We start from the raw sequence: 12,353 nt of genomic DNA on the forward strand, positions 1-12,353 counted from the left end.
ACCCACATTGGTATGCACAACTCATCTTGAATGGAAGCATTTGCCAGAAGGGGGTGAGAACTGGGAACTTGGGGTGGCCTGGCTATGTCGTTAGCATGCCAAAATAATAATGCGGATTGGCCACAAGGTGTTAACCAAGAATGGGAGCCTCAACTGGTAGCATCTGCTGTCATTCTGCAAGGAAGGGAGGAAGGAGGGTTCGTACGCAGGCCACTTGGGTCTTGTGGAGTGGAACTTACCCAGAATGAAAGGCTATTCCAGGGATCTCCAGCATTGGTGATCAATGTGGGCACATAGCCTTCTCCATTGCCCTTATATCTCCCCATGCAACTGTCTATACAAGTTGGGGAGGCCAGAATCTGAACAAATAGCTCTAATTAATTGCAACATTTTTCCTTGGTCTCCTGTTAACTGTGTTGCCTCTATCTTTTCATGCTGACCACAGATGATCAATCTTCTGAGAAAGGTAGGTTCTTCACCTGTTTCTGGAGTGAGCCAGCTGTGCCTTTTCCTGCACATAAAGAGCTTGCTAAATAAAACAGTCCTCTCTGACCAAAGCCAATCGGAAGCAGATCCTGATTCTAAGACAGGAAGCCCAAGTTCTGCAAATAAGAGAGGGCTGTATCCAGTATTAGCCCTACTCAGAGTATACCTATTTAAGTTAATGGACATGATTAACTTACGTCCATTAAGTTCAGTGGATCTACTCTGAGTAGGACTTAGTTGGATACAACCCAGAATAAAATGTGTGCTGTATGTACATCTATTTGTATAGTTTTTTATAATTAATTTTGCTTCTAAAAAGATACATTCTTTTTCAAATAACCTGGATACACAGTGACGTTGGAAAGGGTGGGCATGGAGATGTTTTCAGTTTCATGTGCAAGCATGAGGACTAGGAACCTTTTTTTAAAAAAAAATACTGTGCGGCTGCTTCACACATGACTGCTTCTATTTGACTCAGCAGTAAGCTCTGTTGCATTCACTGGGCTTAGGATTGTACCCTTATGTTTCTGTGTCAGGGAAAAAATGTATGCATGTGAACAACCTTGAGAGTCTCAGTGTTGCACAGAAATGTCTTTTTAACCTCTTTAAGTGCAGTCCTGCTACGTGGTGAACAAGAACATAGATGCAATGCGGATAGGGATAGTTTGCATTCTATGACAGATGAGCAAGATGGATTGCTGGGTGGCTGAGCACAGGATAGGACCGAGGTGAATTGGAGGGCCAGGGAGAGAGAAGCAAGAGGGGGCTTGCAGAAGACACTGATGATGAAGAAGAGGAGACTAGCCATGATGGCTATGTTCTACCTCCAGTGTCGGAGACAGGATGCCTCAACGCCAATTGCTGTAAATCACAAGAGGGGAGAGGGCTGTTGCACTGAGGTCCTGCTTTCGGACTTCCCACAGGCATCTGGTTGGCCACTGTGAGAACAGGATGCTGGACTGGATAGGCCGCTGGCCTGATCCAGCAGGGCTTTTCTTACGTTCTTAGGGAGGCTGATGAAGAGGCCATTTCTGTACAAGGGAGCAGGATCTGTGCTTGTGTTGGAAACCTGCAAATGTCGGTCTGACACACAGCCCTATCTGGGGGATGAGGGGGAGGGGGCTTGATTCAGCGTGGATCTTGGGCATAATGTCATTGGAATGCCAAATTTGCTCCTAAATCTAATTTCACTCCAGCCCAGGTCTGGTTTTGTTTGTATCTCTGCCCACCTCATTAGCAATTGATGGATTTGAATTTAGGCTTGCTGCACAATTAGCCCTTTAGCACGGCAAAGTGGGAAGAACTGTTGCATTTTCTTTTGTATTCCCCCTCAGGGATTCTAATGTCAATCTTGTTTAATTTTCCTTAGCTATTAATTTGCCTTGTGCTTTTTTGTTTTGTTTTTTAATCATGTAATTTTGTGTGTGTGCTAATCACATGGATTAAGCTCCTGCCGTTTCTTAAAAGCGATTGTGCTGCTCCTTGGAGCCTTTGTTAACACAGCAGGCATTTCCTCTTGATCCACGATGTGATGCTCTTGCTTCCCCCCCCTTTCTGACTTTTGGGGCTTGCTCCTTGCAAGAAAAGAACAACTACTTAAGACTGTAGGGACAGGGTTTTGACGGAATGAGTGCACAGCATCTAGTGCTGGAGGTGATTTTATAAATAAATGTTGTTATTTTTATCAGCTCGGGGGCTACATTTTAATTCCAGCACTTTAGCTCCTGGTGCTGTTTGCTTTCAGTTTCCATGTGGTCTCTGGGCATAATTGCCATTAAAGAACAAAGTTAGAAGTCCAGTTGAGAGAGGAGGAGGAAATCGTTTTGGTGTACAGTGGTAAACATTGCACTTTCCAAATTAATTTTAAATGGGCTGAAGTCTCATTGCTTGACGTTTAGCCAGTGGCTAGAGCAGGGGTGGGGAACTTTTTTTCAGCCTTCCCTTCTGAGCAACCTTTCAAGGGCCACATGCCAGCGGTGGGTGTGGCCAGAAGCAAAAGTAGGCGGAGCAAAAAATTAAAATTCACCTTTGTACAATAGGCTGATTTCTACACACAATCACACATCCCTCTCTGCCCTCCATCCAGACAAGCGAGGGGTATTTTCAGCGTTCGAGGACACATTGTAGCCACCACTGCCTGTTGCTTCTTTTATTTCTTGCATTTTGTTCTATTCCATAGAATTCAAATTGCAATGCAATAAAATACAATATAAGAAATAAAAGAAGAATTAAAATAGAATTAAAACCAGCATTGAATAGTTAATGTTATGGATGTGCCATCTTCAACCACCAGTCCAGAGATGTGCCATGGACCACTTGGATGAAGCTCGTGGACCACACTTTGGGAACCCCTGAGTCAGACCATTGGGCCACCTAGCTCAGCATTGCCGATACGATCTGGTATTAGCTCTCCAGGGTTTTAGACAAGGGTCTTTCCTAGGCCTAACTGGAGACGCCGTGTCCTTATTGTAACCACATGCATCACATCAGTACTTCCTTTTTACTGTTCAGTTGCCCCCCTCCAGTTTCATGCAAAAGCATCAGAGATGTCATATGAAACTCTTCATCTTCCACTATATATATATATATATATATATATATCGGTAAAACAACTTCTGTTCTCTTAACACCCTTCCATTCTCTCTCTCTTTTTTCTGTCTAAACAGAAGACTGTGATTGTGAAGGATACTTCAATGGACAATATATAGGTGAGGAACTGGCGGTCTTCAACCCATTCTGGCCGTGGTTGTGGGCCATGCCATACACAAGCCATGTTAGTATCATACATTAATTTATTATTTCATTTTGTATGCTACTCTCCCAACACAAATGTGCCCACATTTCCCAACATAAATATCTTAAGTGGTCCACAGCATGACAGCAAAAATACACATCAGTGCATCATTACAATGACAGGTTATACTAATTCATTTCAAAACATAATCTGACAATCCAAACAAATAATTTGTTTTGATAATGTGGACTTTATAACATTTTCAATGCAGTGTACAATACGCTATCAATTAAATATGCTGCTTACATAGAAATAGGATGGTATATACTCTGCCTTGGAAAAACGAACCAACCAAAACCTCCTCCGAGATTCTGTGCTGGGAAAGCTGAATTCTGCAACCTGCATGTACTTTGAATACATTAGGATGTTGCCTTATATCATATTAGACCCTGGTAGGCTAAAATCGTGTCGGTGTTGGCTGGTCCCCAAGTGCAACGTTGGTGGCATTCACTTCTATGGAAGAAATTAAAGGTTTGCACCCAGATAGCACTACTCTGGACTGTCTAAAGGGAGAAGCAGGCTCCACCCCTCTTAGCTGTGTCACATAGAACTCAATGGGAACCATGATAACTGAGCCAACCCCTTTTTCCATAGTCCAGGTCCAGTTTCTTTGTCCTGTTAGATTGTGACAGACTATTGGGAACTGGCATATATATATGTGAATAAGATAAGAGAACCCTGTGAACAGTCAAGGGCAAGGGTGAATACAGACAACCCCTTAACGAAATGGGGGCTTGTTGTCCCTGTGTTGAAGCAGTGTGGGGTTCCGTGCATTTACAGCAAGGATGGGGAACTTTTCATGTTTAAACTGCCAGGAAGAGAATTGCAGCATCTGGAGAAGTTTGTGATCCAATGAATTGTTATGTTCCGATCCCCACATCAGTCCAAGTGGTGCAGGTGAGGTCATGTCACATAGGAATCGGCAAAGATTGAAATCCCTCAAGCATTTCTAATCTTTTGTCGTCTTTTTGGAAGCAGGTAGAGACATTCTTTAGGCAGGCTTTGGGATGGCAAGTTGCTTTTTGTTTTTATTTTCTTTTTCTGTTTTTATTTTATGATGATCTGTTGCATTTGTGTTAAGCATTTTAGAAGTGGGACCTGCAACAAACTGTTGCATTGTGGAGTGCATCAGTACCTGATGCCAGCCTAGCCAATGATGCCCTTTTCAAGTTTACTCCATTCCACTCCCATTCCACCTGCCTGCAGTCAGCTTGCGTTCTGTGGCCACTGAGTGTGCTCAGTCCTCTTGGGGCTGATTTGGGGTTTTCCCCCTCCTTAATAGTTTTTTCCCCTAAAGAGTTCTGCAACCTTGGGGCTACTATTTTGGGGAAGCTGATAACCATTTTTAAAATTAAAATCAAAGTTAAAAAACAAAGGAGGAGTGCTAAATTGTCAGGGAGTCCCTATGGGCCACCGCAAATCTCTCCACAGGCCATATGTGGCCTGTGGGTCAGTCAACCCTGGCTTAGAGTTTAAGAGCCACCAAGCTACTATAGGCAAGAGTAGTGGGGACTAAAGAAAGCTTTAGTTATATCAGGCGTGGGGAAACTTTTTCAGCTTGAGGGCCTCATTCCCTTCTGGGCAACTTGGTGGGGGGGGCACATGCCAGTGGTCAGTGGGGCCAGAGGCAAAAGTGGGTGGAGCAATGAATGAATATGTTATTTTGGTACAGTAGGCTAGTTTCGCTGGACACCCCTCACTGGCCTCCATCCAGGCAAGCGAGAGGCATGATCAGAGTTCAAGGACACCTTCCAGCCAGGCAAAATCACTCAAGGAGGGGGTGAAGCAGGGCCAGTGAGGGAGTGTGGCCTGGGGAGAGGCCCAGGGCTGGATAGAGACACCGAGAGGTCCATATTTGGGCCCTGGGTCTGCGGTTCCCCCAACCCAGAATTGTACTTTGGGCTGCGCTTGGTGGTAATAACGTTGTTTTTGGCTTTGTAGCTGGCTTGAGACGGAGTTTCCGACTGAGCCGAAAGGAGAAGCAAAATGGCCAGAATGAAGCCAAGCAAGTCGAACAACCTCACCCCTCAGAACTCCTCACGTACGAGGAAGTCATCCAATACCAGCAGCAGCCGGGAGAAAGGAAGAGGCTGGTGGTTTTAATCGGTGAGGCTAAAAAGCAGTTTTAATTTGGGAGGTTAAAAGGTGGTTTTAATCGGTGAGGCTAAAAGTGTGGTTGTAGGAAGCTGCCTTTGTGCGGAGCCGGACCAATTGATCCATTTAACTCAGGGCTGTCAACACTGACTGGCAGCAGCTCTCTAGGGTTTTGGATGGGGGACATTCCCACCTCTACTTGGAGATTCTGGCTATTGAACCTGGGGGCTTCTGCATGCAAAGCAGATGCTCTGCCAATGAGTTACAGCCCCTCCCTTTAGGTACACGTGAGTAACATGTGAATAAGGTTTTTGAGGCATTTCTTTCAGCTCTGGTGATGTACCTCAATGGGTTGTCCCTAACTAAGTTGTGCTCAGAGTACACCCGTTGAAATTAATGAACCTAAGTTAGTCATATCCATTAATTTCAATAAGTTTACTCTGAGTAGAACTAGTATTGGATACAATCCAGTAGGTTTTGCATGGGGCTATATATGCACCATACATTTAAAGCACATTCCCCCTTCCCACAAAAAAGAATCCTGGGAACTGTAGTTTGTATGGGTGCTAGGAATTGTAGCTCTGTGATGGGTAAACTACAGTTCCCGGGATTCTTGGAGAGGGGTGTGCTTTACATGTATAGTGTGTATGCAGCTTGGGTCTCTTAGCCTGGCGGAGAGAAACTGTTTTCGCTTATTTCACTAGGGCTTACTCCACTCTTTCAACACTAGCGACAGACTTCTCTGTGGCACTGTAAGGCTATATTGCTAATTAAAGCACTTTCCGGGGCATCCAATCCAGTTAGAAACAACGAACCGTATAATAACTTTTGGAGCTTAGACTTCTCCAAGCAGCTTTGGACACCTTGAATATCTGGAGGGGAACAGGAAGCGTAAGAAACACAAGCACCTCTCTGTGCTTCCGGTCCGCGGGCTTCTCTGCTGCTTCGGGATGGGGCCGTGGCTCAGTGGTAGAGCATCTGCTTTGCATGTAGACGGTCCCAGGCTCAATCCCTGGCATCTCCAGGTAAGGCTAGGAGAAACCTGCTCGTCTGTAGACAGTACCAAGCTAGATGGACCAATGGTCTGAACTCAGTGTAAGGCAGCTCTCTCTTTCCAAAATGGAAATGCTGTATCTCTCTCCACTGTGAGCGGGGGCGGGGGGCAGATACTGTCCCTTCCCAATGAAGAGAGAATGTGTTGTTTGGAAGTGGAAGAGAGACGCAGAGAGACGGGAAGCAGGGATTAAGACCATAGGAAGAACCTGGCTGCTGGATCAGGTCAAAGGCCCTTCCAGTCCAGCATCCTGTTCTTACAGTGGCTAGTCACATGCCTATGGAAAACCCATAAGGCTGAGTGCAGCAGTGTTCTCTGCACTTGTGTTTCCCAGCACGCTGCCTCTGACAGCGGAGGTACTTTTTGTGCTCCTTGTTCTTCCATTGTGCATTTCGATCATGTCCATGGGTCCACCATTGTTGTTTGGTCTTTGTAGCCGAGCCAAAAACTGTGTGGTTACCAGGTTGCTGCAACCTGCCTCTCCTAGGGGGAGCATCACTCAAGAAACTCCCCTGCCACCTTTCCTTGCAGGAAATAGTGGTGGGGAGCGTGTCGGCTTTGGCCGCAGGAAAAGAAAGGGGGAAGCCTCCTAGATTAGAGACACAAGAACCTTGTACTGGAGACTCAAGACTCATGTTGGTTGTGCCAAACAGAGACCCTCAAATAAGGATTTATATTCAAAATATGTGAGACTCAGTGAGCATACCTCTCTGCAACTGGAGGCTTCCCCCTCTTCATTTCCGCCTTTGGTGTCTTCCTGTTTTTCTTTTCCTCTTCCTATGATGAGCAGCAGCCAAGGAAGCTCCTGTGTCCCTTTTTACTGCTTCAGGGCTTGCTGGTTTGCTCTGGATGAACTGAGGCACTTCAGGTATCTTGGACACACAGTTTCCAAACAACCCCCAGGGTTGTCAGGGCTGGGTAGATACTTTTTGCAGAAGGACAAGATGGTACCCTGTCCTATTACGCTTAACGAAGCTGACCAGTCGGGATGGACGAATCTGCCAATTTCGGTTTCTTTCAGTTGCACATTTTCCCAGTCTTTCAGTTCTCCGTATTTCCCCATCAGTTTGCGATCTTATCTTTAAGAAAAAGTCCTCATGAAAGTTCATCAGCATTTCTATTGCAAGTTTCTCCTAATATACATATGTTTGTAAATTTCCCTAATATACACTTTCTTTTTGCAAAGCAGTTTTCCTTAATATAATGTATTCTTGTATGATATTTTCACAAATGTATGCATTTTTATGCACACTTTATCCTAGTATATGCATTTTTGGTTGGGGAACCGCACTGCAAAGTTCAGAGAAGTGCACATTTTGAAAGCTGGCTGTGTTTTGGTTCGCATATTGTTTCAAAAAGAGTGAATGAGGTAGATTTGCCTTTAAATGCAAACTGAATTAAAATTCTCCCCCCATCCCTACTGACCAAACTGGCAGTTTGAATCTAATTTCAACACTGGTGATGGGAGGGTGTCCTCCACTGCAAGTGAGGGTAGCAGGCTGGCTTAGAGGGCATAAGGCAGGCTGTATGTGGTGCGCGCACACTGAGATCTCTCATATTAATGCCTTGCTGCCACTCTCTGCCCTTCAGTATCTGCTTCCTGAAGTGGCTGCCTCACTCCACCTAATGGCAGGGCTGGTTCTGCCAACCATTCATTCATTCATCCTGTCCTTCCTTCCTTCCAAAGGAGCCCAGGGCAGCAAACAACAATAATAAACATCATTTTTAACGCATTCTAAAAAAAAAGTTAAAAAGCATTCCATCCAAGCATGGAGCCAGATGAGTTCAGGGATTTCTGTGAAGCTACTGGATAATCCCTGTCTGTCTTTTCCAACTTGGATGTGGAAGCCTGATGACATCCAAAACTTTAGCGGAGATGTTCCTTAGAATAAAATGAGGTGGCTCTGGGTGCAGAACTATTTCTGGCCTGCTTTTATTGTTGTTGTTAAGTTTCCTCTTCTGTAAGCTAACCATATGCCTTTGTTTTGCCCACTGAGATACCTTCTCCCTCTAACCTCACAGGTTCTTTGGGGTCCCGCTTAAATGAACTTAAGCAGAAGGTGGTAGCAGAGAACCCACAGGAGTATGGGGTTGCAGTGCCACGTAAGTACTTTTTTTTTAAATGCAAAACACACTCCTATCCCACACCAGCACCTCCATAGCATGCCAAGACATTTATTACAGCCTGTTAGGTCAGTGGATTCCCATGTACAACTTGAAGGGTGTTTGGCAGGCCTGATTCAGAAGGCATAAGTTGGAGTCCATATCCAGAGAAACAGGCTGTAGCAGTGGACACGGAACTAGTGTGTGTGTGTGTGAGGGGGAGAGAGGGGGGGAATCAAAGGCAGAAGAAGCAGGGCCAGGAGGTATTCCTGGATGGTGACAGAATGTGTTCGTGTATATGTGTGCATACATACATACTAGGGGCTCCACCCTGATCACTTTGCTTGCCAACCTCACCTACCATCGTCAAAGCTCCCCTTCCCCCTTGGGTCACCAAAGGCCCCTTCCCTACCACAGGGGCATCCAGAGCTACCCTCCCTTCCCCCCGCCCCGGGGTCACCAGAGGTACCCTCCCTTCCACCCCCCTGGGGTTGCTATGGCCAGCTTCCCATCTACCTGATGAAGCAGAGACATAGGCCGGCATGCTCCAGGCCTTCCACATGGGCCTGCCAAGCTCCAGGTTTCCAACTACCATTGCTGCTTTCGAGCTCCAGGCCTCCCACCAACATCTCCACTACCACTACTGAGCACAGACCTCCTACTGCCAACGCCTCTGACCTCCAGGCCTCCCACTGCCGATGCAGAGCTCTGGGCCCCATTTTTTTTTTTAATAAGATGGTTTGCTGCTGTGCCTATATGTCATGCTGCATGATATCGTGACAGCATAATGTCTTACAGAAATATAGTATGGGATACACACTCACATTCTCCAGGAAGTTCAAAGCAATTTATAATTCCAGTGTGATGTGTTGGTTACTGTCAGACTAGGACTGTGGAGACCCAAGTTCAAAACACACACACACAGATCTTACACTCTTACTCTCTTGGCCTAATCTCCCTCACAGGGTTGTTGTGAGGATAAAAGGCAGGGTGCAACAGAACCATGTATGCCACCTTGGCCCCCGAAGAGGAAAGGCAGGATTTAAATGTAATAAATCAATACATTTTAAAGCCAACAGTATAATAACTCTTCAACAACAGTGTAGAACAGCCACACAGAACAATATTTCAGACACCTTCCAATAAAAACATCAACAGGGATAACTTTCTTCACCTCTTCAGGAGGGTTATTTGGGCAAATTGCTGTAAAGGCTTGAATGTCTGACTCTCACCATCTAAACCTGCCACAAAGTTGGCACATACAGTAAGCCTGCAAACTAGACATCAGCATGCAAGTGAGCTCATACAGGGAGGGGACAGTCCTAAGACAGGAGGGTCTTAGGCTGCACAAGGTTTTGAATTTCTGCAGTGGAAATTTCTGTAGGGCAAGAGGGACTTACCAAGAAAATGTGATCCAGCTCAAGGTGCCAGCCAGCCAACCATGCCCTTTTCCAGGACACCCCATTCCAAACTGCCATCCCCAGTCATTAAGGAAAGATGTATTAATTTTGCGACTTTTAAAGATCTGGAAAAACAAACAAATGCAAATTCTCAGATACAAAACTTGGTATTTTGAAGCCTTTGTTGCCATGTCAATTACATTCACACACAAGTTGCTGCACTGGGCGCAAGGGGCTGCCCTGTTGGGATGATGGATTACTTGATATGAAGCCGTCCGTCTGTAGCAAATGAGAGAAATAATTATCCCAAGGCGTCTTAAATAAGCATTGTGTAGGCATGTATGTCTCATAATAACCCAATCCCCTTCCCATTTCTGATTATTTTAGAGCTGCGCAGTTGGGCCTTTTTGTCTCTTGGGATCATAAATGCAGACTCTGCCTTCTACCTTAGAAGGGTTGTAAACGCACCTGAGCGAGGAGACTGTTTGTGCCAAGTGCGTGCTTATGTTATGTGGCAGGACTTCTTGCCCATGGGATTCTACTTGGCCAGTTTGCTACAATTTTCAGCACACTCATCAGAGCTAGCCTGGTCCCAAGAGCTGTTTAAACAGAGCAGAGCTGGCGTGGAAGTGGTTTTTCAGGTGCCAAGCAGCTATTTCAGTGGGACTTGCTATTCCCATTGGGATAGTACAGTTGAAAGGAAGCAGAGGCCCATCTAGCTCTACCCACAGGCATACCACACATCCACCTACACCACTGTTTTTCCGCCTTGTGTCCCCAGATATTGTTGGACTTCAGCTCCTATCATCCCCAACTACTGGCTAAGCTGGCTAGGAATGATGGGAGTTGTGGGCCAACAACATCTGGGGAGCCAAGACTGAAGAACACTGATCAGCACAGCCTGGATTGCTGTGGACAGTTATGGGGCAGAGGGCAGGTGCCTTGCAGAGCAAAATAGGTCTGAATGAGTTGAGCATGTGAGCTACAACAGAGAAGCAAGAGATGGGAGTGAGTCCTAGGGGTCCTAGCCAATGTGGCTTAGGGGAGAATTCTTGCCTGGTTCCAAATGTGGAGATTGGTCAGGCCCTGTGTGAGTGAAATTGACTCGCTCCGAAAGAAAATGCCATTGGCAGTAAACTCCAAACCATTCAGTTTCCTGTCTGTGATTGGGTTATGGCTCACAACAGCAATCTCCTGTCTAGGTCAAGGACCCATTTCTTATTATTTGAAAGGGGATGAAAGGAGGACCCCCAAAATGCATGCAGTGATTGTGTGTGTGGTGTGTGTGTGTGTGTGTGAGAGAGAGAGAGAGAGAGAGAGAGAGAACGAGAACAAGAACGAACAAGGGAACACCCATTCCAAGACCCAGGGAAGCCATTGCTGCAGCATTCAAACCCAGCAACAAGCACAGTCTAATGTATCCAACTCTGACTTGAACGCTGAGAGGTTGTTTTTTTGCTTCCATAACTGTTCCAGGAAACTTCCAGTGCTTTAGACTTGCTACTCTGTTCCAGGGGTCCTGCAAGGGTGCTGGCAAGACACTCACAGGGCAAAGTAGTTGCAGGAGCACAGGTTTCTAGTCAGCTCCCGGTGGAGAAGTAGATCTCAGAGGCTGGATGAAAGGCACACCCTGAGCAGCAGCTAAGGATGTTGCTCCAGCTACTGTCTGGAACCAACGGTGAGCTTTTAATTAAAGCTGGACCAAATCACTCCCCTTTCATGGAAAATTCATTGTGAGGGGAAGGTATTCAGCGACTTTTGGGGATGGACAAATACGATGCATTTTCAGAGAAAGGCTTGCCTTTACAAAGGTGGTCAAGTCTTCCTGCCTTCCTTCCTTCCTTCCTCAGTCCCTTCCCCCCCATCGCCACCCAAAGACTTGCTGCTGATACAAGCCCTGTCCTGTTCATGGGACAAAATACCCCTTGGAGCAATGGTAAGTCATGATTTACCATCATTCCCAGAGGAATTGTTGGTGTGTGTGTGTGGGGAATAGCCAGGGCTGGCACCAGGCATGCCTGAGCCCTTGGGCACCTGCCTTCCTTGGGCCCGCAGTGCTGAAGCGCAACCCCTCGCACATTCCACCTACCTCTGTTGTGCCTGTAAATGACATGCACGCTGTGTGCGCATGCCTGCCATCAATCAAGGTGGCGGCAGGGGCATCGGCCCCTTAGGCAAACCTCTGTCACCATATTTGTTGATGGCAGGCATGTGTGCACAATGCGCCTGTCATTTACAAGAGTGATGGGGGGGGGCATGCATGGCTCACACTCACAGGTGCCTGGGAGCTTCCTCTTGGCAATCTGCAGCAGGGTCAGGCCGCCTCTGGGCCGCAGGGGTCCTTGGCCAGGGCCTGACCTGGCTGCCCCCTGGTGCCAGCCCTGAGTATAGCTGCCCCAATCTCCACTCCACCCACCCAAGA

At 46.5% G+C, this 12,353-nt stretch overlaps 1 protein-coding gene across 10 annotated transcripts in view; it reads left to right on the forward strand.

Moving 5' to 3' along the window:
• The window catches only part of MPP3 (MAGUK p55 scaffold protein 3), an 89,917-nt gene that overhangs the window by 54,204 nt on the left and 23,360 nt on the right, over window positions 1-12,353 (forward strand). For 9 of the 10 annotated variants that reach the window (XM_061591361.1, XM_061591360.1, XM_061591367.1 and 6 more), the window contains 4 exons: window positions 446-466; window positions 3,153-3,194; window positions 5,222-5,386; window positions 8,451-8,531. In XM_061591361.1, the coding sequence (XP_061447345.1) occupies window positions 446-466; window positions 3,153-3,194; window positions 5,222-5,386; window positions 8,451-8,531 (309 nt within the window). The remainder of the gene's footprint in view (window positions 1-445; window positions 467-3,152; window positions 3,195-5,221; window positions 5,387-8,450; window positions 8,532-12,353) is intronic. The other variant, XM_061591366.1, reaches the window with a different exon arrangement.

The sequence above is a fragment of the Rhineura floridana genome, chromosome 11 (genome assembly GCF_030035675.1).
Source record: "Rhineura floridana isolate rRhiFlo1 chromosome 11, rRhiFlo1.hap2, whole genome shotgun sequence".
NCBI classification, from domain to species: domain Eukaryota; kingdom Metazoa; phylum Chordata; class Lepidosauria; order Squamata; family Rhineuridae; genus Rhineura; species Rhineura floridana.